The sequence below is a fragment of the Monodelphis domestica genome, chromosome 1 (genome assembly GCF_027887165.1).
Source record: "Monodelphis domestica isolate mMonDom1 chromosome 1, mMonDom1.pri, whole genome shotgun sequence".
NCBI classification, from domain to species: Eukaryota; Metazoa; Chordata; class Mammalia; order Didelphimorphia; family Didelphidae; genus Monodelphis; species Monodelphis domestica.
This window is the reverse complement of record NC_077227.1, coordinates 534,458,096-534,485,139: the sequence shown is the minus strand read 5'-3', so window position 1 is coordinate 534,485,139 and position 27,044 is coordinate 534,458,096. Positions and strand designations below refer to the sequence as shown.

Sequence of the window (27,044 nt, the reverse complement as noted above, 5' to 3'; positions counted from 1 at the left end):
AGGTGGCCTTTACTGGAGTACTTCACAAATAAATCACAAGTTTATTTGCAACTACATCATAAATCAAGATGTTTATTTACACCTCAGAAGCTGTGAGCAATTCAGCAACTAGGGCCCAAAGGAGCTGCATCAGCATCAGAATTATATATTTTAAGACAACAAACTTTTCTCTGTTTTGAGCATTTATGAAAAGGAAATTTTTACAAATATGAACATTTTTGATAAGAGAAGAATTTATTGTTGAGGGGAGGAAAAGGAAATAAGTGATCAGGGATACTCACATTCCATGGAAATGTTGATCCTGACTCCCACAGCCTGTTTTGGTTTCTTTCACTAACACAGGTTCTCTCTCACTTATTTTCCTTAATAATCCAAATTCCAATAAACACAAGCACACACACACAGTATAGCACATATTATTTTACAATAAAGCAATTTATGTTGCAAATTTAGATTTGTCATTAGTCTCCAAAATAGAAAACATTTTCCCCAAGTAAAAGCAGAGGGAGAACAGAGCTTGTAGGTCATGCTTAAAACCCTTTTACAAGCCATTTTCCCACACAAAACTATAACAATATTTCCTTAAGAGCCATCATATCCTGATTTATCGGTGCTAATCAAGTGAGGTTTGGAAACATTGAACAAAATGACTCCCAAGGTGGCCAAGTTTCCAACATTCACATGCCTAAGTCCACAGAGAATAAGGTAGTTATGGAAAAAGCCAAACACTCCAAAGATGAATTGTTCATGTTTCGGTGGCTACTTTAGACAAGGATATAATTCCCATCTCTGGTTCAGTGGGGCGACAGTCATCTTATGTTAATTCATGGAATTATAATTGCTTATGAATCCTGACCCATGCAATCTTTCCTATCATTTCTTTCTATGTCTGTGACTACTCTGTGCTCCCCAGAGAGACCAACCCTCAACTGGTGGCTAAGATCTTCTCCCAAATATTTATCATTTATAAGCTAGGCAATTATTAGCTAAGCAATTGGAATGGCAATAATGGTACCAATTTCATACAGTAATGGTGTTGTACTTGCCTTACACTGACTCTAATGACTTATTAAAGAAATAATTTAGTGACTGAATAACAATGAATATAGAAACCATAGGAGTTAGCCTAGGAGATTGGGACAATAATACGAGGGATTAACAAATTGTTGGGGGTACCTCCAATACTGAAGTGTTTAAGGTCAATAGGAGAGGGGCACTTCCCTCTTCTATTCTTGCTTGTATCATTTAGGCATTGTTCATTAAATGAAATACATTCCTCATGCCACATATAATTATATTAATTAAAAATCATTCTCAAACTCATTGAGTAGACTATGCTCAATACCTTTCAGGGGTTGTTCTTCTCACTAGTTAAACATGAAAAAAATAAGCTCAGTCATCTGGTACTCTAGTTGTTGAGGAAGCTTCAAGGCCACCATTTCTTATCCTCATGAATTCATCTCTCCAAACTAGCTTTTGGGTCATAAAGCTTTCAGTATGATGCTGGTAGATTGAAAATGTACAGCATCAGGCAGTAAGGTTTGGGCGATAGCACCTATGGACCAAAACAGTCAGTATTTCATCAATTTGTGTGTATGTGTGACTTTCTGTGTATGTGTGTGTGTGTGTGAGAGAGAGAGAGGTAGGGAGAGAGAGAGAGAGAGAGAGAGAAATAGAGAGAGAGACAGAGAGAGAGAGAGAGAGAGAGAGAGACAGAGACAGAGACAGAGACAGAGACAGAGACAGAGACAGAGAAAGAGGGAGGGAGAGAGAGAGAGGGAGAGAGACAGAGAAAGAGGGAGGGAGAGAGAGAGAGGGAGAGAGACAGAGAAAGAGGGAGGGAGAGAGAGAGAGAGGGAGACAGAGAGAGAGAAAGAGAGAGAGAGAGAGAGAGAGAGAGATAGAGAGAGAGAGAGAGAGAGAGAGAGAGAGAGAGAGAGAGAGAGAGAGAGAGAGAGAAGGGGGGGAGGGAGAGGGGAGTTGTGCTTGGTTTTGGTTGTGGTCTGATAGGAATGTCATGTAGTAGAAGATCATCATTCATACTGCTTTATTATTGGGACAAGAGCTCACTGATTCCTTCCCAGAGACTTTCTCATTCCCTATGGCTAGGCCTCTTAGAAGAGAAAGAAGTTAGCCACCTGGAACAACAACAACATTATTAATTATTATTAATTAACTTGTATGTGTTGACTCAGCAGCACACATGCACATTTGGTGAGATGGAAAGATAAGAATACCTGAAAGGGAAAGAAGCTCACTGATTTATTTTTTAAGGTTCATATGTAAAACATATGATGATGGAAGTATGAGGTTAAATTTATGGATTTTCAACAATGGAAATTCAAAGCCTGGAGATTGTGCCTAAATTAGAGATTTGTCTAAATGACAACCAGTGAAATGGACACAACGTGAATCTGATTAATTTCATCAAATTTGAGGGAGTTACATTTAGTATCTGAGGGTTGAAAGTGTGTTTCTATTGTGAATTATCAAGAATGCTTCTCTGTCCTGATTAGATTCAGGGGAAAAGAATTAAATCTCTTCTCCCATCATGGAATATCATTCTGGGGCCTTCTAAGACAGGTTTAGATCTTTATTTTGATCCCTAACACATCTCATTCTTGAGCATGGGGGTGGGAGACAGTATATTATACATCACATCTTAAGATTCAGTTGGTACAGGAATATATATCACAACCTAAGCCACAGCATCGAATTCAGCCTTCTCTAGTGCCTTTCAGTTATTATAATTGAAATTCACGCAGATTTTATTTTACTGAAATAGACTTCAATTTTTTCATGTCTTTTGTGAGAGATTTTTATTAAATGATAGCTTAGAGTATACATGATGTTTTTGAGAACTGATATTAAAGATCTCAAAAATTTATGTTTCTTTGAATCATTCCACTAAGTATAGATGGATATTCTTATCAAATTGCAGGTAGCGTGAAGCTTGAAGGGATAGCTGACACACTGGAAGACAGGATGAGGAACCTAAATAGTTTCTGTGGGCTAGAACAATGGGTATATTCTAAAGAGATGAAATGTATTAGAGATAACTGTGAAGACCTACACATAGATTTTTAAAAATCAACAACCAAGTACAGGATTTGTAGGTACCAGCTCATGTGAAAAAAAGATCTGGAAGCTTTCAAAGTAGCTTTCATCTGGAAGTTACCAATTCAATATAAATGGAGCATAGAATGCAGGAGCCAAAGAGCAAATGCCTTCTTTGGATACATAAATAGACACATAGTTTCCTGAACAAGGGAAGTGATGCTCCCATTGTACTTGACCCAAATTAGACCAAATCTGTAATATTGTTTTCCATTCTGCGATTCCTCATTTTTAGAAGGGAAATTGACAACTCAGAGTATATACAGATATAGATAGTAATATTTATTTTGTAGAAGAGAGAATTTCTAGTGGGAAGTATGGCATATGAGACCTATCTTTAAGTGTCTGAAGGTCTCTAAAGCTGAAAAGGGACTATAGTCAGTCATTTTGCCTTCCCCCAGTGGATGGAACTAAAAGGCAGGAGTAATTGTTTCAGAGATTAGTTTGGATGGTGTATTGAGTTGTTAAAAAGCAGAATGGGTTGCCCCAGAAGGCAGTGATTTCTCCCATTATTGAAGATTGTCAAATGAAGACTAGAAGATAACGTTTTGTAAATTCTAAAAAAAAGAAGAAGAAATGACTTGGTATATATGATCTTTTAGAATCCTTTTGAGCTAAATTTTTTTCTTTGAATATAAACCTTATTGGACAATTAGAAGACACATAACGTGGAATATTTGTATTTGAATTTTGAGACTGATAAAAAACCTTAATCATCTGCACAATTTGATATCCTTTAGAAGAGCACTGGTATGTTTATCAAAATGCAAATAATTCTTTATGTGTTGTATGAAATATATATCTGACCGAAAACATCTAATAATCTAGGTTATATCATGATAACCCATTATATGGAAGTAGTCCCACGTTTCTCAAGATCATGTCAGGGGAATACAATCTCTGGCAAGATTTTCCAACTTGAGGATTTCGGTGACCTCTTGTATTTTCAGAGTGAGGATCAAATTGTTTAAGGGACCAGAAACCCAATACCAAAGAGGTCAACATTTGGTGATTAATGTTTCTGCTCTCAAATATTCACAAAAATACACCTTCAGAAGCAAGGGGAGTGGAGACTGCAAGCTGTGTTAGTGGTAGGGATTGTCATGCTGAGAAAAATATAGAATTTATACAATACTGAATTTTGCATTTTATCACTAAGATTATTTTAAACATGAGGTGAAGAAAATTAACCTTTGTTTAAGTTCCCAATTTACACTAACAAAGTGCAATTCAAGTAAAACTTCACACTTTTTTCTTTAATTTGGGTTTTTAGGGGGGGAAATTTCACCAATTTTAGGTACAAAGCACCTTAGAGTCTCCTGTTAATTTTGTCAACATAACCCTGAAATAAAAAGATGACTCAGTTTTTAACTGACCTTCCTCTTGCTTTTTAGTGTTCTCTGAATCATATACACATCCTTTAAAATGCTTGAAATTTTTGAAATTTAGGACATTCATTTAACTATTCTAGCCATAGTTTCCTTTAAAGGATAAAAGGAGTAAAATCTTAGGGAGATATATATGCTGTTAGTAAGAAGTAGATATATGTGGGTATCTAGGAGGGAATAGGTGGCAAGTTTATGTAGGAAGGTAATGACCTAAATCATGAGGCCCTTCAATGAGATGGAACACTAAGACCCAGTCCCTCTGGCCCTCTCTCATTATTACAGAAATTCTGATTCATTTTATCCCTTGTAATGTGTTTTCCACTAAACTAAGCTGTTACATTTTCTGAGAAGTTCCTAAGAAACCCATAAACTTAAAAGCAAATAACAACTATCCAGATGGTAAAATAGAAGAGTTTGCCATGACTTCCCCCGTTCAGATAGACCACTGCAGTCTATGGTGCCAATTTACTTAGATTTGAGGGAGTTGTAATGTGTATGGTGCAACAGAATAATTTTTGAGTGAGAAACCTGGGTTCAAGTTCTATCTGTGTATCTCTAAACCTCATCCTCCTTATTTCTAAACCTACTAATTTTGTGTAAGGGAAGGGATCAGAGGTGTGTCTGAAGTGGGTTATTTTTAAATATGGCCAGCATCAGGCTCTCATTAAATACTGGAAGTCAGACTGTGGCAAACCCAACTCAGAAAAGCTTCTTTGGGTCCATGGGCATGTGCAGTGGGAAATTCTTTTCCTTGATCTCCAGGAGCCTTCCAGTACAAAATTACATCAGCTTAGTGAGTCTGTGAATACAGGAGGAAAAACAAAACAAAACAAACCATTGCTAAGCAATTGGCAGGGTTCTGAGCTGGAAGAATAGAGGGCCATCTCTTTCCTCCAAGCACAGGATCATGTTGTAATTCACATGAAATGACAGCCACTATTTAAGAAAGATTGTCATGCTTCCCGGGGCTTTGGGCAGGTACTCAAGGCAGTCTACCAGAAGGGACATCACATTCCATTTGATTCTGTCCTCTCTCTTCTTATCTAAGTGGGAGATAATCCAAAGTGGTTTTAAGAGAGTCAAAACTTGTTGAGGGACCGTGCTGTGAGTGTATGACTTTCCAGACCTAACCGTTGCTTCGTCCGTACGCCTCATGTCGAAGCACCGATTATTCTGAGGGCTCCAGTAAAGGAATATTTGTGACAAGCCAAAGCCTCGCATCAATGATACGTTGTGCCACCAAAGAGACAAAGGATCTGTGAAAGTGTATATACGATGCCAGAAAATAGAGAAAAGCTGTTGTTCAGTAGTGTTAACCACCAATACCCATTTATTTAATGGAGGAAAAAAAAAACGCTTTGTATTATGTATGCGTCCAAAAGATTTACTATTGAAACAAATACAGTGTATGGAGCACTAGTTTTATAACTTCACAGCAAGAAAGACAATATGTGACCCCTAATCACTAGAAAATTCTGACTAAAGGATGCAGATGCCAACACCTATTGCATAAGAAAGCATTTTTTTTTGTTCTGTTTTCTGTGGTTAAACCCTTTAGTAAGCAACTGCAGTAAAATATGCTAAGACACTTTCCTTACCTAGTTACTGGCAAGCTCTAGGAAAAGCTACAATCTGTCACTACTTTTGTTTTTATATAAAAATTTGGTGTGAGCTTTGATGGTTCATGTACAGTTTTTATTCACAAGATGGAGGTTTCAGGGCAAGCAGTAGCTTCCTCGTAACCTTTACATGCTCACTTAATGAAAATCAATTCCTCTTCATACATGATGAACACCCTTTTCTATCAGGTTTGCAAATCATGGTGGTTGATTCACCAGAAGGAAAAAAAAAGTTACTTACAAGACTTCTTGTATTGTATATGTATATGTATTTGTATAGTTAAAACAAACTTGTGTGCATGTATATATGTATATGTGTTTCTAGATTTATAAAATACAGTGCTGCTTGTATTCCTCAATATGCCCATTACCTCCCCACCTAGCCATGGTGGATTTATCACATACCAAGGAGAAACAGTAGCATCTCTTGGATGACCCATGTCTCTGAAAGCTCCAGTGACACCCAGATATTCAAGGCGCATGGACACGCGGGGTTGGTGCCCATGTAGAGCAGTGTCAGCCCTTTGCTTGGTACAGGATTGTTATTTCCCCTACTCCGTTCCTGATAACTTCCCCAGAATCATGGACTATCATACTGATGGAAATTGGTCTGGAGAGTTCTAGAACCCCCTGAGACTTAGGAGAAGGACTTCCCTGCCTGATTCCGCTGCAGACTCCCTTTGGACAGACCTGCCTGCTCATTTCTTACCAGGCACTAGAGAACGTTTGTCTTTGGGGCTAAGGCCCATGCTGGAGGAGAAACATCAGGGTAGATAAGCCAGCTCTGCAGCCACTGGGTCTTGGAGTCCCAGCGACAAGTATGGAGCACCTCAGGGCTTTAGTGGGTATCTAGAAGTTGAGCACCCTCAGGTGCTGGCAGCTGCTTTAGCTCAGAGCTCGTCCTCAATGGCTGGGCTACTCTGGCCCTCTATCATTTGATCTGCCAGCATGAACAACATAGCAAAACTAACCTATGGTGTATAGCCTCTCTATATAAATACAGTGTGTGTGTGTATATATATATACATACGTATACTCATACATATACAAATACCAACCCACAGACAAAGCATTTTGAACAGCTGAATAGCAACATGTCAACAGATATCAAAAACAAGTAGTCATCCTTGAATATTTTTTTTCTTCCATTCCCAGGTCAAGTGAGATGCCATGATCATGACCGTTCGGCGCTCGGGGTAACTGCGTGGCCATCAGGACTTGCAAGAGGATTCCATCGATTACAAAGGAAGGCAGGAGCTGTCAGACACTGGAGCAGAGTTTGAGAAATTAAGTGAAGTAGCAGACAAAACTGAAATCTGGAGCAATCGAGGCCTAGTTGAGAAGTACAGTGACCGTAAACGTCAGTCTTCAGATCGATTTTTTTTCTTTTTCTTTTTTTCCCGTTGCTATGGCAACTTGGGAGTAGAGCTTCAAATGTCAGGATTTCTTACAGCCCTAGACGAGGGAGAATATGCAGAGTTAAGCCAAGGAGATCATAGTTTAGTTTCACAATAAATACATTCCTCATCAAACATAATATATTCATTAACAAAACGAGGCTGTCCTAGTGTAATGCCCATTTGTAAACAGTGTTTTTACAGAGCAAGAAAGGCATATCACTGGATACATAGCAAGAGAGGGAGAATGTATCTATAATTGGCATTTTGTGGAATGCTATTAATAAAGACTTCACTTCAGACACACAGCTATCATTACCATCGAAGCTCCTGGTACTCAAATTTCCATAACAACATTGTGTCCTGCCATTGAATGACTGGGCATAGCCAGTTGTATTTAATGGTTTGATGTCACAGTGGAAGAAAGGCTCTAGGTTGAGTCCCAAGGAGGTTGACTTGGTTCTGTGCTACTTACCCCTTTTAGCAATGGCACAAAAAGGAATGGATAATATTCTCAACAAAGTTACAATTAATACTAAGATGAGAGGACATAAGCTAAATTAAGACACTGGCTAATACAGACAGGATGCCAATTTGCTAGAATGCTAGGTATAAAAATGAAAAAAGATGGGATTTTATGAGATAGATGTAAAATCTTATACCTGGGTTCCCAAAAATCAACTTCAAAAATGTATAATGAACAGGGTTAGACATAAAAAAAATGAACTGAGGTGGGAAGTTTGGGTTAATGTATTGAAAATTAATTAATCATAATAACAATAACATTTAAAAGTTTACCAAAAAGTTACATATTTCATTTGATTCTCACAACAAATCCATTTCATAGGTGTTATTATTATCTCTATTTTATAGATAATGAAACTGAGACTCATTTGAGAAAATTTTCAGGAAAAGGAGCTTCAATAATTTTTTGAATTATGAAAATTAATTGTTCAAAGAAAGACACCATCAAGATGCCTGAAGAAACCGCCATAGCATCAGGAGATCCAGCATGAATTTTGGAGTATAACTAATTGAACTGCGGGTGGTAGTATTGAACACAAGTGTTTTTGAATGTAAACTTGTTTGCCACAGGGGATTGTCCCCCCAATTGGCTTATTGGCAATGTACCTAGCAAACATTGGTTTGCTCTTTCTCTCTCTCTTTCATTTCCCTCTTATATGTAACTATTGTAATTTAAAATGATCCATTGGGTAGACTAGTCTCCCAAAGGAACACAAGGAGATTGTGAAAAAGAATTCTTTATTCTATTGTCTTTCTTGAGTTAACATTAACTTATGTACCACCCCCCACTTAGTACCTCAGGTGACTGAAGACAGAATTAACTCTCCTTTGTCTACTTTTAAATTGAATCAAAAAAAAGATTGAACAGCCTACTTAGTACTAGGTAGATCCCACAGACACTGCCCCTTAGGCAGTGCTAGAAAATTTGGAAACTGGGATTGGCCCTTATGAAAAGGGGAAAGGACAAGAAGTCATCATAAAAACAAGCCCTGAACTCCCTCAGAGCAAATTGTCTTTGAGAAGATAATCTGAATAGATTATCTTCTGGATATAGTCTCTGACTATAGAAAGTGTTTGAGGGAGCTTTGCTGGAGACTGGGACTTGTATCATGGACTTGGAGCTCAGCTTCAATTTAGACTGACTCCTGGACTACATCACAGGGTAAGTGAAAGGCTGACTCCTTTCCTACTTTCCTAAGAGACTAGCTTCCATCTTGGAGGAGACTGAATGGTTACTCACCACCAGCCTTCCTAGTTGAGAGCTGATTAATCTCTGCCTGGATTAAACAGACCTGGGGCAAAACATTTAGGTTGATATGATAGATAACTTCTCTATCCCCTTCAAATTTCTCTACTTTATTGTTTTTTCTCTATTTTGTAAATAGTTGTAAATAAAGGGGCCAGTGTATGGGATTGTACTTCTCACCTTTTGAAGGTTAAATTCTCATCAAAAGGATTCACAGCTAGGAATGTGAATTTTCTAAATCTCACCTAGTACTAAGTAGGCTGTTCAATCTTTGGTTGATTCAATTTAAAAGTAGACAAAGGAGAGTTAATACAGTCTTCAGTCTACTAAGGTACTAAGTAGAGGTACTTAAGTTAGTGTTAACTCAAGAAAGAAAAAAGAGCAAAGAATTCTCTTTCACAGACTGAAAGGTTGTGACTTGCCATGGATAAAACAATAAGTAAATGTCTAAGTAAAAGGTCTTCCTGAATTTATGTTGAGTATCCTACTATACCAACTAACTTCCTCAATATGAATATTAACAGTAATTATTATAACAACAGAATTTCTAAAGTACCTATTAATTTCCAGGTGTTATGCAAAGTGCCTTTCAAATATTATTTCCTTTGGCCTTCACAACAGCACTGTGAGATAAGGTATTGCTTGCTTAGAGGACAGAATTAGGAAGCAACAGTGGAATTTTAGAGGCAAATTTAAGCTTCAGGTAAGGAAAAACCAACTAATAATATAAAAGGACACAAAAATGGAATGACTGCATTGGGAATTAGTGGGTTCTCTCTTATTTGGAAGGTTTTCAAGCAAAAGATAGATGATAACTTATTTGACTTCTTATTTTTCCCCGGGTGGAGTGGACTATATCACCTCTGATATCTTTTACAATTCTAAAATTCTGTGACCCTATGATATTATAACAGATTCCAGGTTGTATATGGTCTACTAAAACTCCAAAACTTTCATCTTATAAATTCCTGCTAAGTCATATGACCTATATCCTGTGCTTGTATCACTGCTTATCTAAATCTAGGCATAAGATTTTTGCATTTTTTAAAAATGATTTCCTTATGGATTTTCTTCATCCAATAGAATTAAACATTCAAAAGCTGCTTAGATCTCCGTTGTTTCTCTGAATATCAAAACTATCCCTCCCTGACTCTTTGTCACTGGCAAATTTGATATGCATGCCATTTATGCTTTCATCTAAGTCATCAATAAAAATGTTGAACAGAATAGCTCTCAGAAAAAGTCCATCAGTTTTCTTTTTGAGTCATTTCTCAAGTGTAACATGAGCCAATAAAATCTAAGCTTTCGTGGGAGGTTGTTCTAACAGTTATAAATCCACTTAATTTGTGTTATCATATTCCATCATATTTTCCACAATACTATTACAAGAGACTTTGACAAACATTTCAAAATATATAATGTAGATACCTTGAATACTTGTGTATCATCTTACCAAAAAATGGAAATGAGGTTAATTCTGCATTACTTCTTAGTGAACCTAGGCAATGCTCCAATTTTATAGATGACAAAACTAAGGCCCATTGATGCTAAATGACTTTTTTCAAGGTCAGGCAAGTTGTTCATGGCAATAATAATAACCACACTTCCCATTTAGACATTGTTTTAAGGTTTGCAGTATACTTTATATGAACTGTCTCATTTGAGTCTCAAGTAGGCCCTTTTCCTTAGTTTATGAGAAACTGGAGATTCTGACAGGTTAGGCAACTTGCCTACCAGAGCACAGTCAGCAAACATAATACATGGAATTCAAAATAAAGTTTTCCTGACTCCAAGTCTAGTGCTCTGTGAATAACAATTTAACAGTTTAAAACTGCACTAAGACTTTTGGGACACCCTTTAGTGTAAAATTTAGGTTTTGTGACTTTTAATACCTTCAATCCAATTTTATTTTGTGTTCATTTTATTTGAGAATTTGATAGAAAGAAAGCTTTCCAAATGTGGTCCTAACTCCACAGAGCAGAAGAGGAAAATTAAAGCTGGATTTTGCCACACGTATTTTATTATGGTGCATGCAAACAAATTCTTCATTTTCAGTTTTGTATAAACAGATAATAAATGTGTGAGACTGGCAACTAGAGCAGGGATGCATGGCTGAAATTAATGTACTGTAACATCTACTGCTCCAGCAAACTCTTTAAACTCCTAAAAAAAAATCAACATTTTGGCCCTTATGTCAACATAAGTAATACTTCAGGATATGTTGGCAAAATTATCAAAACATCAGAGATATTTCTCAGGCATCATTAAAAGTGTGAGGTTTTTGAGGGTCATGTGATCCTCAAAGACTTGAGAAAACCTAAGGTTGTTCTTTCTTACGAGTATGGTTTTCGGAACTTTTTTTTTTCAGTGAGACTATGGAGAAAATATGGTGGCATCAAAATGAATAATATCCAAGTAATACAATAAACAAATGAACAGAAAGTTTGCCTCAACATCAGGAAGATCTGTGCTCAAGCACTGCCTCTGACACTGACTCTCTGATTTCACATAAGCCACTCAAGAACTTAGTGCCCCCAGGCTACTAAATTAAAGCCCTCAGGCTGCTCTAAATTAAAGAAATTTTGCAGATCTGCATTGACAGAGGTTGTTTCCTCTGGAAGGTTCCCTATATCAATAAAATCACAGGCTTGGTCAAATAAAACAAACAAACATAAAACCCAAAATGGGCAAGGAGAACACTAAATTGGGAGTCTGGAGACCTGACCTGGGTTATAGATTTTGCCATTATTCTACTTTAGTATAACCTTGAGTTAAGTCACTTTTACTTTCTGATCTCAGTTTTCATCTCTATGTAATGAGAGGGAGCCAGATTAGGCGACTCCCAAGATCCTTCTTAGTTTTCACTTTCAAAAGAGTCTATGATTCTACATGTAGTTCATGACTACTACAAAAACAGAGAGACTAGTAAGGGCTTGTATGAACTAAAGCAGAATGAAGTGAGCACGAAATGGACAGCAATTTATATATCAACAATAACATTGTCAAGATGACCAACTTTGAAAGAATGAAGAACTACCATCCCAGAGAATCACTGGTGCTCACTTCCTGACAAAGAGGTAATGGGCAGACACAGAATTATGGATATGGACAATGAAGGTATTTGCTTTTTCAAGACATTCATATATATTAGAAACCCTGTCCTGCTCCACACCACTTCTCCATTAAGGGAAGAAGAAACAAGGAGAAAGAGAGAAAAGAATTACTCATTTATTGAATCTATCTTATCTATCTATCTATCTATCTATCTATCTATCTATCTATCTATCTATCTATCTGTTTCTCTTTCTCTGTCTCTCTTTATCTGTCTCTTTGTCTCTCTCTTTGTATATGTTTAAAAAAGCAGTTACAGTGGGCATTCCACAGTTCAGCTGACAACCATGTCTACTTTGCCAAAGAATTAGTTAAGCACCAAGGATGAGTAGGTCTTCCCCTCTGATTTCTTTCCATACCTTTATGGACAATATTTTTTGCTATTGAATCTATATACAATTAAATAATCTTAAGTAGTCCCATGGAGATAAATAAGAACAAGAAAATTTGTCTGAATTATTTAAGTTTTTCTCATTCTTTTCATCATTTAATAGAAAATAGTCATCCAAAGAGACACTTAAAAAAAAAAAGCTAAGAATTTGAAGCAGTATAAATACAGTTAGCAAATGATCTACTGACAGACTACATTTAAAGCATATCAACAGTTAATTCTAATGTCATACTATTTATATACATATACATATATAAGACCGATGATATACTAACAAATGCATATATATTCTGAATATGTGAAGAACATTCATGTAGCATTTAATTAAGATTACTGATCTATCTTAATGCTCACAGATAGAGGTATGAATGCCATATTTTATGCAAACCTTTTTGTGTCTTTTTTGGGGACTAATTCGGTTAAGAGCAAAATTTATTACAGATTATGGCCAGAATCTGAGATTTCATCATTGCCTAAGCCTGAGTTACAACAGATAAAATAAGCACTACAACCATTATAGACACTATAGATTTATAAACAGTCTGCACACTATAGGGCAATGACATTGACTTCAATTCCTAGAAAAATTCTTGATCAGTATAGAATAGTTGTTGGACATCTAGAAGAAGGAGCTAGAATAATTTAACCAATTGTAAGTCATACCAGACTAAGACCATTCCATTTCTGAATCAGATTAATAAACTGATAGATGAGGGAAAGACTGAGGATTTGATTTACCTTGATTTTTAGCAAAGATATTTATATAATATCACATTCAAATCTTGGGGAGATAATAGAGATACAGGCTAAATTCTTCTAGAAATAGATGGTTGGATAGTTGGATTCAAAGGATAGTTGGTAATGGTTCCATGGCAATATGACAGGAATTTTCCAAAGGACTCTCCCAGGAATCTGTACTTGACCTTGTCATGTTTAATATATTTACAAATGGCCTGGATGGAAGTAGAGATTACAATCTTATCTAATTTATAGATGCCAGAGACATGGCAAGAAAGGCTAACACACTAACTAATAGAGTAAGGATTCAAAAGGATCTTGACAGGCTGGAGTATTGGTCTGAAGCTAATAAGATAAAATGCACAGGTAAAACAAAATCAAAAGCAACTTCTCAAGTATAGTATGGGGGAGATATATTTAGATGCCAGCTGTTCAGACAACAATGTGGATGTTATTGTACTACAAGCTCAACATACGTCAGCCATGTGGTTTCATATCTTAAAAACCTTATTTGATATTGGGGTACATTAAGAGAGGCATAACTACTTATTTATCAAATACATCAGAAGAGACAATTGTAGATCTACTTACTGAATATATGACAAATGATTTAAACAATAGTTCAATCAACTATTTTTTTTGCCTGAGCAATGAATGATCAAACAGCTTGTTCATCCTAAAACTACTTAAAGAAATAGGGTCTGGATACTGCTTATTTGGGACATTTCAAACACTATTACTCTTTTAAAAAAAACCTATCACAAAATGGTCTCTTTCCCTACTCTCAATTTATGAAATGTAGAGCAATTCATTTTATAGTCTATTTTTAAGGATAATTCTCTTTGATAATTTATTCTCATTAAGAATCTTCTAATGACATCCCAAATATGAGATTATAAAGAATATTTCACAAAATTCATTCAGTCAGTATTCATCAGAATCTGTTGAAAGTTCAGGCAGGCTACTCATTCTTGTAGAGTGCCCTTCATACTTCCCACCTCAAATTTATATTATTCCCACAAGGAGGATCAATTGGGCCAAAACACTGAAATTTATTTTTCTTCCTTCTTTTCTGAAAGATGTTAGGGTGATCAGAATAATGAAATAAATGCTGGATTCCCAAGTTTAGCTTTCATATGGTATAAGACATTTCATGTAGCATAAGACAGCCAGCTTAAATCTCTTAAAGAACAAAGCCAAAGTAATTCAGCAATTTTTCACATCAAGGAAAATTCCCTCCAGGCAGAATCAGTAATTTAAAAAGCACCTAAAGTTCTAAAACAATTTCAAATTTAAGTTATTCTTTTTATAAGGGGGAAAATCTGTAGAATTTGGTGGGAAATTTTTATTTTTCAAAACTAAACTTGAAATTTGAGGGGAAAAAAGCAGAAAAGTCATTTCCCGGTATAGAAGGTCTATTCTCTTTTTCTGAAGAACAAAAGAACTTTTCAGAACATGGAAGAAAAACAAATTAAAAATAAGTTATCTCTGCCTAAAGTTCTGGTGACTATAACTATGGGGCATAAATAAACTTACAGCCTACTGAGCTTCCTCTATCCCCAACTACCATCTTCCTTTACTCATTCTCTTGTTTCATTTTTCTTTCTTTTTCTCCCTTTTCTTGAGCTTTCTCTCAATTGACCACAAGGGGGAAAAAAAACAAACTAAATTGTATTTTTATTGTATAGTTCATTCACTTCAATTGTATAGTTCATTTTGTATAGTTCATATTGTATAGTTCATTCAATATTACTCATGGTTTTCAAGTATTCCCAAGGCTACAAAGTATATTCATGGCAACTCTGGGCTGGGAAAAATGGAAGGAGATCCCTGGGATCCAGAGAACAACTAATCAGGTAGCATTTATTAAGCATCTCCTAGATCTTCATCACTGTGCTAAGTGCTGGGGATACAAAAAAGAGGTTTGAAAAAATTCTTGCCCTCAGTCTAATGGAAGAGATAACAAACAAATATATATAAACATGCTATATTCAGGATGAATCTCAAATAAGAAACAGAAGGAAGATGTCATAATTAAGAGGCTTTGGGTAAGATTTTCTGTAGAGAGTGTGTTTTAGTAAATACTTGAAGGAAGCCAGGATGTAGAGTAGGAAACGGGAGGGGATGCGATATAAGGTGTTAGAAGATTAAAAAGGTGGAATAAGGGCAGGGCTTTTTAAAATGAAGGTCTTTGAATGCTAAGAAGAGGATTTTGAATTTTATTTTGGAGGTGATAGAGAAATTATTAGAGTGTATTGAGTATGGGGGTAACATATTTTGTTGACCCAATCAATCTATGCTTTAGGAAAAATGCTCTGGTGGTTGAATGGAGCATGGACTGGAGTGGAGAGAGATGTGTGGCAGGTAGATCAAGAAGCACCCTATTGTAGTCATTCAGGTATTAGAGGAGGGGAGCCAGCACCAGTGTGGAGGAAAGAAGGGCGTTTATACAAGAGATGTTAAAAGGTGAATTTGACAAGCCTTGATTGGATATTGGGGATGAGAGATAGTAAGAATGTGAGAATATCATATAGATTGTGAGTCTGGGGGACTGGAAGGATGACTGTACCCTCAAAAGTAATAAAAATATTGGAAAGATGATCACTTTTAGGGAGTAAAAATAATGAGTTTGGGTCTAGATTTGTTAAGTTTAAGACATGTATCAGACATTCAGTACAGATTTCCTGAAAAACATCCAGATGTTGGAGATGGGAGATTGGAGGTCTTGTGGAGACGTAAGAGCAAGAGAAGTGAAACACCTGGGAAGTTCCATGTTCAGTGGAGGCAATTACTATTTTATGTTATCATTCCATTACTATTGTTGCCATCATCATGATTTACCTTTGCATAATTAAACAAACCTTCTATACACCTCCCTTCCCTCCAAAAAATAACCTCACCTCTCTATTTGTGAAATATGGTACTCTTTGCATCATAGTAGGTGCTTAATAACTACTTGCTGAATGAATTTTGATTGCCTGATAATCAAAATCTAAAGCAATAGTGAAACTCTAACAGCCTAAGCCTTCCATTTATTGCATGCCATCTTGTCAGTTCTTACATATCTTAAGTGCCACCTGTTGTGATGCAGCAAACGCCAGTGTGCTTTGCTCTGTTAGTTTTTGAAAATGCCAATTTACCTTTAAACTCCAAATTGGTTTTCTCCCTGGTTTGGAGTTCTCCTGTTCCCAATGCTGCATTTGTAAAATGTTAAAAGAAAACAAAATGGGCAAGGTATTGGAGGAGGGGAGGGATAGCACTCCTTTCCATAGAAAGGACCAAGAAAATGACTGAGTTTGTTGCATAAGGCTGAGGCCTGTTTGCATCACAGGGCACATTTTTGTTCCCCCACACCTGAGCCTCTTCACACTCAGTTTGACAAATTAATTCCACTGCAGTCAGGAATCATTGAATTCAGGTAATTTCTTCCCACCCACTGCATTTTTCATTTCCTGTACAATCACTGCTCTGACTGCCACCGCCCAAATCCTTTAGTAACCTGGCTGAAAACGTCTGTGGGTCCAGAGTCACTCTGACCCCAAATAAGGACTTTTAAACCACTTCTACTGCTTGAACTAAAAGCATTTTCCAGTGCAAGACCCAGGGTGAATTTAAATAAAAATTACAATCAGTATTCAGACAGTTTAGAGGGAAGACAGACTGTGTTTATGGAATGAAAACTATTAGATTAAAAAACAAAACAAAACAAAACAAAACAAAACAAAATAAAACAAAACAAAACTAGAACAACAACAGACACTCCAGTGTTCTCAAATGTCTTCATGGTCAATTTAGTTCACTTTAGATATAAATCAAATAATTGCAACATTTAGAGTGGTGGAGATACTCTGAGTCCCTTTGAAACTGGTACCCACAAGGCTGAAGGCTGGTAAATGAGCAGCCTTCAGGACACTGAGATCTGGTAACAGAATCTCCCAAAATTCTGGTAATATCATTCCCCCATCCCTTTACTCCTAGGGAAGTAACAGGAGCACATGCATGGGCACATGTCCTCAGTCCTGGTACTGTTCATAGAAAAACTGACCTAGCCAGCCTTTGTTCTCTAAAGCTCCTGACTTTAGCCAGAGGCAACAGTTGATTTTTAGTTACCAGCCAGGATTCTAGAGCATCCTCAACCCTGTTGCCACTATAGCTGTGACCTGGACTTAGGTACAGGTGGAAGGTTTGATTATGAAATGGATAAGGTAAGAGCAATTAATATATACACATAATTTTACTTTTATAACCTCCTAGGACTGTGTTTTTACCATTCTTTTATCTAGGCTTTCAAATGTAGAGACAATTTTGTCATAGCTATTTATGTCCTTCACTAGATATTCTCTGCTCCATCTTGAGTACTGACAGACTCCTCCCATAATAAATCTCTATCATATTCTCCCAAGACTTCTATTCCCAACTATAGAATCTTTATATACTTTTCTTTAATGTGTGCCTTGTGATTTCTTTTCATCGTAGACTCTATTTTTTTTCCATTATGTATTATACCCACCCAACCTTTTTCTCTTCCATTCCATATTCTAAGTTTTTGCCTGCCTGACTGGCTTCCTTCTTCCTTTTTTTTTCAGTTTTTTCTCCCAGGATCATAGAGCAACAGTGGAAAGATTAGAGTACATATAGTCCAACCTCCTCTTTTTTAAGGATGAGAAAATTGATGCCTAGAGAGAAAAGGGGACTTCATAAACTGAGGTCATACAAACAGTAGTAGCAAGGCCTGTTGGTTCATTTTTCTTTTCTCTTATCATACATGACTTTTATGTTTGTACTATTTCTCCTAAGTCTTCATTATTTCCTGGTCTTTTCTTCTCTGTCACAGCTTTCCTAAGTTTTCTCTATGTATCTTCTCCCATGTCTTTTCTTCTCTTATATTGTATGCACACATATTCTCTTTATGATGTCCCTTCTTTGATCTTTATTGTTTCTCCTGAAAACGTCTCTTCTGTATCTTTTCCCTGCCCAAGTTCTCATCTCCCCTAATTCATTTCCTCACTTTAAGTGTTTTTGATGAATGATTTTTGCACCATGGAAATGATATTCTACAGTCAACCACTGGGGTATGATTCCCAACCCCAGACTAAGCTTTGTTCATGGGTATATAGATTCTGCAGAAGTATCTCACCAATAATATATGTCCTCAGAAAAATACATAAAAGTGACTCCCACAGACTCATAAAAATTCCCGAGGTTTAGGTTCAACTTACATACTAAGCTGAAGAATGAAAGAAGCAGAACTAAGGTGGTTCTGATATGCGGGATCCCAGCTGAGCTGCAGTCCATTTTAGATTTCTTACAGGAACAAACTTGCACTCTTAGTTCTGTGGTGTTTGACAAAGGTGGCGTGCCCGAGTCTGTTACCATGACAGGTAGGTTGTAGTTGGCTTTCTTCAGGTTCTGAAGAAGGCTTACCTGGGCATGAGTGTCTAGAAAGAGACAGACAAGAATAAGGAGACTGTGATAGATTTTTCTCAAAGAGAAGAACATGATTTAGCAACTTCTTGCACAACAGACAACAAACTTATTTTTGTCAGGAAATATTACCAGATTAAATTCAAGCTTCTGAATATTTATTAATCTTCTTATATGTGCCAGGCACAAGGGATATAAGTATAAAGAATGGTCGAATGAATTTGGACTGAATTTAAACTATTAAATCATGCTTCTTCACACTATGAATTTCTTTCAAGTTGACCTCATTTCTGCTTTGGATTGAACTTGCTTAAGAAATCCAAATGGTCACTGAAAATGATATTGAAAAGTATAACTAATTCAAGGGGTTTTCTTGCCTCTGAGTCATATTGATTATGTCATTCTTCCTCTCTTAGAACTCTCTCCATTTCTTCTAATGATCCAAATTTTACCCATACTTCCAGATCCAGTGCAGTTCACATCCTCTTAATATCTTCCCTGAATATGTCAGTCCTAATTCCAGACAAACAACAATCTACACCTGAAGCTGGCCTGAAAACATGATCAATTAATCTGCAGAAGATGAACTTACATTGTAATATTTGTATTTGGTTACAAAAAATCAATTATTTCATTTTCATGTGTAATACACTGAGCAATGTTGAATGTAAAATAATAAAAGGAATACAGTAACTTGTTCCAGAGTGATTATTATCTGAAATCCATAAAAAAAGATAAGAATGAGATGGGGAGGAGGACAACCAGGAAAAAAATGATAGCAACAAATTTCTACAATAATTCAAATTTTGCCAATTATGCTGATCATATTGCTACCTTCATCTTATAGATGTAGAAACTGAGGGTCAGATCATTTGTTACTTACCCATAACTGAAAAACTACGAAATATGAGGTGGGACTGAACTCAGGTACTGAGTCTGAGCTATCTTTTTTATATGGCTCTGTACCACACTGACTTTTTCCCCTTCTTCATCCTCTCTAAAAATCCTGAGCCCTTATTATCTAAATCCCACAAGTTGTCCCTTATTTTTACTATTCAATTGCTTCCAGAATGTGTATCTTATTTCCTGAGCAAATCACTTAGAGATTTTGTTTTGTTCTTCTAAACTAAAACAATTATCTAAAATATTTAATTCAATTTAAAATGATTGAATTTATTTTAAAAAAAGGTGAAGGATTCCTTATAGATGGTGTTCCCTCATCTGTGGTTAGCATCATTCCAGTGGACCCAAGACCAGAAGTATGGCAGAGAATTCTGGACCAGAGTTATAACCATCCAAAATCATTTGGCTTAACCATATACACAATTTATAAAATATCAGATGAACGATATTGATTGTGTGGACTACAATGTTTGATTAAATTAATAACTTATAAGGCTTGTTCATTAGCATTTATATCTGTAGAAGAAACTGAAATTGGATACAGATTGGGGCCCAGAATTAAACAGGAAAAGAAAATAGGTTAGATTGTCTAGAAAAAATTATAGAGCCCCTTTAATGATCTGAAACTTTCCTCAAACTAATACCAATAGTCTATTAGTCTCATAAAAGTGATGGAATACTTGTCAACAAGGTAGTGTAGTGGATAATGATGATGATGCCAACAATTATTAATAATGATAGCAAACAATTTTATAGTGCTTACTATGTGCCGGGCACTTTACTAATCACTTGACAATTATTATTTCTTTTGATCCTTATGACAACATAGGTAGGAAGGTACTATTCTCCCCTCTTTTACAAAGGAGATAACTGAGGTGAATAGAAGTTGTATCCTTTGAATATAGGTCTTTCCTCCCCCAAAGAAGTCTGTTTTACATGATAATACATACATAGCCTAGATCAAATTACTTACCCTCTCCAAATAGAAGGAGGGAAGGGAGGGAGACTGGATCTCATAATTTTGGAAAACCTATGTTGAAGATTATTATTATGTGTAATTGGGAAAATAAAATATCTTTGAATTAAAAAATAAAAATAATAATTTAGGTCTTTCTGACTCCAGGTTCAGCTTTCTGTCTAATGACATTCTTAGCCAACTAGACATGGAGTGAAGAAGATGTAAATTCAAAACCTGCCTCAAACATTTAAGAGCACTGTGACTCAAGGCAAGTCTCATAACCTCTCTCAGCCTCAGCTTACTCATCTGGAAAATGAGGAGATAACACAGGGAGTATTGTAATGATCAAATGAGAAAATAAATTTAAAGAATTTTGTAAACATTAAAGTATTTCATAAATACCAGTGATTATTATTATATTGAGGTCTGAAAATTAAGAATAAATGCCACTAAGGACAATTGCAAGGGATATTTTGGGTGTGATCAGCCTGCCACACCTAAGACATTATGAAGAACAACCAAAGTAGAGCAAGAAATGGATACACTATTGGAAAAGAAGATGGGCTTGTCATATGGTGAGAGGGATGGATAAACTGTTGGAAGGCCCTTATAATGGCAAGAAAATAAAGGAAAAGCCTCTTATGTTTGAGTGGGCCATTTTGACCAACCCATGGAAAGGCAAGGAGAAGACTTATCCATGAATGGCATACAAATCTGTGTTATTCAATAGAATATACAAAACAGAGATAGCAATACATAAAGCTCATACCCTTCACTTTGACAGAGGAAGAAGATAAAATTAAGTATCAAAACCCAATATCAAAGCATAGGGTCTTTTATTCAAAGTGCTTTTTTGTTTGTTTTTGTATAAAGAGTAGTGAATTTTTAATTGAGTTCTTCATATGGTTTCATATCTAATTCTCTTTAGATATGTTATTTTCTTTCTCTGGACATCAACTCCATCTATGAACTGGCAATATGAAGTACTTGGGGTATAGGTTATTTTTTTAATGTATTTAATCAATTAATTTAGAATATTTTTCCATGGTTATATTATTCATGTTCTCTCCCTCCCCTCCCCTCTTCTCCCTTTCTGGAGTTAAGGAGCAATTCCACTGGATTTTACATGTATCATTGTTCATTCACCTTTTTCCATATTATTACTATTTGTAATAGATGCTTGTTTGTTTTAATCTGCTCTCAGTGCATTGCAATCCATTCATTAGGAATCTTCTTACCAGTCAAACCTTCACAGTTATTCACACTGGGGGAAAAATGGTATATGACTCATCAGGTTTGTGATTATTTGTCTCAGACAGAATCCTTCTGGTTATAGATTTTAGAAATCTTTTCTTTCATTTTTATTCCTTTTTATCATAGGATCACTATCATAGAATTTAGCCTTAGAAGTGATCTAAAAAATCATTATAATACAGTATACATTATGGTATCTCTGACATGTATGCATATTTTATACATGAATTTCAGGAAGCTCTGGAACCAGCTCTGGCACATGAAAGATGATAATTAAATTTTCACTTTAAGCATTTACACCTGGTAACTTGGCAAACCTTACAAATCAGAGTTTGATTTATTTTCTTGCTCATCGCCTCGACTTTAAAAAGTGAGGGAGAAAATTTTAATAATACAGATTCAACTTAAAGTGCATCATGTCTAGATTTTTTAAAGCTAATTGTTAAATATTTATTACTGTATGAACAATATGTGTAGTAAACAAAAATAAATGAATCATTACATGTATAATGTGTGTGTATATATATTGTATAGTATTTTAAATTTTGCAAAATACTTTTTATACCATTATTTAATTTGGTTATTACAATAATTCTGTGAAATAAGCCCTACCTTTATTATTATTCTCATTTTATAAATGAAGACACAGAGACTAGTAGAGACTAAATGACTTATCCAAGGTAGCATGACTTAATGTCCAAGGCACGATATGAAGTCAGGACTCTCCGATTATAAATTCCCATTTCCCTAATATTATTACATATTTGCTCCCCTTCTCACATTTTTTAATCTAGCGATTCCAGTCTTCTTGCTATTCTACACACATGGCCCTCCATTGCCCATCTATGAGCCTATGCATTGACTCTTCTTATCCATGTAATGTACTTCCTCCTCATTTCTGCCTTTGGGAATCTCTGGTTTCTTTTAAAATTAAGCTCAACCGTCACCTTACACCTGAATATTTTCCTGATCACGTCAAATGTGAATGCACTCCCTCTTCAACTGCCTCACTTCATGTATATGTATATAAATATACACACATACATAAAAAAATATATTCATAAATATTTAATATACATAAATGTGCATGTTGCCCCACTTATCAAGTGTCAAACATGTAGTAAACATTAAGTAAATGTTTATTGTTTGTTGATGCCTCATTGAAATAAAATATATGCAAATGAGAATAAAAGAGAGAGATGTAGATCCAACTTGGGCCAACAAAAACTATCCATCCATGATACTTTTTAAAACACCTGCTTATGAACCACTATTTGCCTTCATTGAATCAGGCTATCATCAGAATCAATAAACATGTTAAGGACTTCTACCATCATCTTCAGAAATGATCATGAAAACTGGAGACTCTTTTACTTAGCTATGGAAACAATAGATGAATTTGATGTTTTAATTAGCATAGTATACCAGGGTGGGTCTTGGTTTGGGGAAATAAGAGTGAATTAGAAGTTTGGAAGGGGGAGATTAGGTACTGCGCATGATTAGTTTGTTGGTTTATTAAGTGTTAAATAAAGGGTTATAGCCGATATAGAAGGCAGCCAACAGGGCCATAGAAATGGGACTCAAGAACCCGAATGAGAGTGTTGTATAGTAAAAAACAAATGTTCCAGGTGTATGAGGCAAAGACATTAGTGACTCTTTTATAAAAAAGTGAATTATGTACAGCCTTTGTATGGGAGAAGGGCATCACTTTGCAACTACCTTATATTGTTTTCTAGTATAAGGGATGCTTGCACAACAAAGTCCCTTTCAAGGGCCCAGAATAAAGAAAGAATTGAGATGACCTTCATGGAGGATATGGTAACAAAGAAAACAGAGCTAAGCATAAAGGTCAAGAATTCAGTAAGAAAAATCTAAAGAGTTAAAGACTGGGAATTATCAAAGGAAGTCTCTTAGTCATAAAAAAAGAAGGTAATAGAGGTGAAATGAAGCTATTTAAACACTTCTGAGACTGTATAAAAGTTACCAGAAAAAGTTCTAGATTTGTAACTCAGAGAAATTAAATGAAAATGTTTGTTTAGTTTTGTTATCTTGGGTAAGCTAATGAATTTCCCTGATTTCAATTTCCTCATCTTTAAAATAGAGAGATTCTAAAATTTCTTGTGTCATGGATCCCTTTGGAAATCTGATGAAACCTATGGAACTGTTTTTGGGAAAAAAATTTAAATTCATAAAATGAAAATTATTAAGATTATAAAGTAAACAAAATTTTGGTGAAAATCAAGATCTGTGTGTATTCATTGTATAACGTTATAGTTGACATTTATACATATATCTTTATATACATGTAGAGGTTTACTTTTTAATATTAACTCTTCATATATATATATATATATTATACACATACATATTCCCATAAACTTTCACAGACCCTTTGAAATCAATCCATGGATTCTTTGACTGTGGAGTCCAGGCTAAAGCCACTCAACTAAATAAACTTTCAGGTTCCTTTCAACTTCATGACCAAGTAGAGAGTTCCTGTGGTGTGTTAATTAACTAATTTCCAGTTGAAATCAGTGTAAAGTTTTGAGAGAGGAGTCATGAAACCTGCTCACTTCTAGCTCAGAAAGAAGGGAAGAAGAGTATAGTGGGGGGGCGGGGCATGGTAATACTTAGTTTCTGAATATACCATACAGGGAAATTTTTGGAACAAGTTAGCAGAGATTACAGAGAATGGAAGAGTAGGTGAAAAAAAGTTAAACCAAAAGGATTTATGGAATCTTATGAAAAGAAAAAAGGAAAGAGAAAAATTAAGAATCATGATCTTGACTATACATTCTCTCTAATTGAATAGGTATTAAAAAGCTAAAACATATGTAAAATAAGTGGTAGAACACAGACTAGAAGAGATAAAAGTAAAATGGGAGAAGTTGAAAGGGATTTAAAAAAGTGTGTGTTATGTTTATAAAATGTTAATATCTGTTTGGTCTGTTTTGTGGTGGGAAAAATCACAAATATATTAATATGTATCATATGTAAGCATCACTCATGATGCTATGGCATTATGAGAATGGGACTATATTAGGGAAAGAGCTTAAAATTCTTTAGGATAATGACCTGCATAATGCCCCCAAATGATTATTTATTGAACTTACCATTGATTTTAGAAATTTTCCAGAATTTATCAGACCCAGTTTGTTTATTCAATTCAAATTTGAATGGATCAGTATTTGGGTGGAGATCCTTATCTGATGCACCCAGAATGACCACATTGAGATCTTTGGCATCATCACAGACTTTGGCAAGTGTGGGGTAAATAAGAGGAGCATTGTCATTCACATCTTCCAGTTTTATCTGTAGAGTTCCAGTGCCAGTTGCAGGAGGATCACCTACAGAAAGGGGGAAAAATGCATTTAATGTAAAAACTAGTCTTTGTTTCCAAGAAAAGACAGGATAAACAACCATTATTTACATAGTCTTTTTTTTAATTTACCAAATGTGATAGACTCTTCCATTTTCATTAAATATTTTCAAAAGAGCTGGTCCAGTCACAACAGAAGGGAAAATCTACCAACCAAATCAAGCCTTCATTTAAGTATCTACCATTTACAAGACTTCCTCTAGACCCTGGGAATACAAAGGCAAAATAAAAATAACACTTTCCCTCAGGGGGATTATATTCTAATGGAAGGAAATATATTTATTCGAAGGACATCCAAAATAAATGCAAGGAAATTTCAGAGGAGAAGAGAGAAGAGAAGGAGGGAGGAGAGGGGGTTTGGTATAGGAAATGGCAACTGAATTGAAATTTAAGGAAATTAGATATTCCAGGGGACAAAGGTAAGGAAAGTGAATACACCACAGGTGTTACTAAATCTCAGAAAAGAAATATAGACTGGATATGGACTAGGAATCATGTGTCTAAAGATGATAGAATATACTTTCTTTTTAAACCCTTAACTTCCATCTTACAATCAATACTACATATTGGTTCCAAGGCAGAGGAGGGTTAAGGGCTAGGCAATGGGGGTTAAGTGATTTGTCCAGCCTAATAGCTAGGAGGTGTCTGAGGTCAGAGTTGAACCTAGGACCTCCAGTCTCTAGGCCTAGCTCTCAATCCACTGAGGTACCCAGCCACTTCCAATGTAATACATTTGGATTGATGAAATCAGTAAGAAATAATGTAAAGGTTGGGATTCTCTAAAACCAACCAATTAGTTTTAAAACAAGAAATCTTTCAATAAAGTCTATATAAATACAATTAAGATAAATTGGGAAGGGATACAAATATATAGATAAGTCAGAACATATCCCCATCCCTAAATCTCTCTCAAATAGAATAATATAATATATGTAATAATACTATCAAAATAAATTTAAAAAATTAAAATTTCTTTTGTAAAGAATATAAACTAATATAATAGTGGTAAAACGACTATTTGTTTAACTTGTTTTTCTATATCAATAGCTAGTACTTTATATCTTCCTTTAAGATTTGTAAATTGCTCTTTCTATAACATCTCATTTGACCTTCATGACTAACCAGGTAGGTAGGTGTTAGTGACAAAGACTAACCAAGTTTGGGGTCATAGAAATCAGGCAAAGGTCCAAACTTGGTTAGTCTCTGTCATGTTAGCATTATCATCATTTCACATATGAGGAAAGTGGAAGCAAGGTCTCATTAAGAGATTTGCCTAAAGTAACAGTTAGTATTCAAAGATCTTCTGGATTCTAAGACCAGTATTCTGCCCACTGTACCACCTAGCTGCCTGTCCCCCTGCTTCTCAATAGCTTTGTCCATAGGGTGAAATCAGCATTAATAACAATGAGTTAATAAATTAGCTGAATCATAGATAGATAGATAGATAGATAGATAGATAGATAGATAGATAGATAGATAAAGAGAAACAATGCGCTAGAGCAAATAGAAATCTGACTTCAAATTGAAGAAAGACAAAAATGGTCCCTGACCTCATGTACCTTGAATTATAATTGGGAAGACATCATGCAAACAA

At 35.5% G+C, this 27,044-nt stretch overlaps 1 protein-coding gene across 2 annotated transcripts in view; it reads right to left on the bottom strand.

Annotated features, from left to right (window-relative positions):
* Nucleotides 1–215: 215 nt before the first annotated feature.
* CDH13 (cadherin 13) overlaps nucleotides 216–27,044 on the bottom strand; it is a 1,329,441-nt gene continuing 1,302,612 nt past the window's right edge. For both annotated transcript variants that reach the window (XM_007476128.3, XM_056823341.1), the window contains 3 exons: nucleotides 25,185–25,418; nucleotides 18,752–18,970; nucleotides 216–7,579 (listed from right to left, as the gene is read on the bottom strand). In XM_007476128.3, the coding sequence (XP_007476190.1) occupies nucleotides 7,572–7,579; nucleotides 18,752–18,970; nucleotides 25,185–25,418 (461 nt within the window). In that variant the 3' untranslated portion in view covers nucleotides 216–7,571. The remainder of the gene's footprint in view (nucleotides 7,580–18,751; nucleotides 18,971–25,184; nucleotides 25,419–27,044) is intronic.